Source organism: Pteropus alecto, unplaced genomic scaffold (assembly GCF_000325575.1).
Source record: "Pteropus alecto unplaced genomic scaffold, ASM32557v1 C17528419, whole genome shotgun sequence".
Lineage (NCBI taxonomy): Eukaryota > Metazoa > Chordata > Mammalia > Chiroptera > Pteropodidae > Pteropus > Pteropus alecto.
In genome coordinates this window covers 1-510 of record NW_006483737.1, presented here as the reverse complement: position 1 = coordinate 510, position 510 = coordinate 1, and the positions used below count along the sequence as shown (strand labels likewise).

Genomic DNA, 510 nt, shown 5'->3' with positions numbered 1-510 from the left:
TTCGAGGACACAGACAACCCAGGCCACACAGGCTGCAGCCCACTAAGACTTTATTCAAAGATCAGGAAGTGCCGGTACGCGGAGCGCAAAGGGGCCCCCAGCCCGGGCGAGGGTCGCCGCGGCTCCAGCTTAACGGTATTTGGAGGTCAGCACGGTGCTCACGGAGGCCAAGAACTTGTCCAGAGAGGCGTGGACAGCAGGGGTGAAATCAGACGGGAGGTGACTGGCCAGAGTCACCAGCAGGCAGTGGCTCAGGAGCTGTGGAGAGAGGAGATATTAGGACGCGTCCCGACGCCGCCGCCCGCGCTCCACCTTCTGGAACCCACAGGATTCTCTGCGGCGCTGAGAAGGGCCCGCTGCACCCTCCACCCAGATCTCTGCGGGCTAGGCCCGCGTGCTCACCTTGAAGTTGACGGGGTCCACACGCAGCTTGTAGGCGTGCAGGTCGCTCAGAGCGGACAGGGCGCCAGGCAGGTCATCTATGTGGCCCACGGCGTTGGTCAGGGCGTC

The 510-nt window shown here is 63.9% G+C and overlaps 1 protein-coding gene across 1 annotated transcript; it reads right to left on the bottom strand.

Annotated features, from left to right (window-relative positions):
* Window positions 1–33: 33 nt before the first annotated feature.
* LOC102897400 (hemoglobin subunit alpha-like) lies at window positions 34–507 on the bottom strand (the record flags this gene model as incomplete). Its single annotated transcript, XM_006925204.1, has 2 exons — window positions 34–258; window positions 403–507. Coding segments are annotated over 2 exons (234 nt in total), but the record flags the coding sequence as incomplete, so codon positions are not given.
* Between the last annotated feature and the right edge of the window lie 3 nt (window positions 508–510).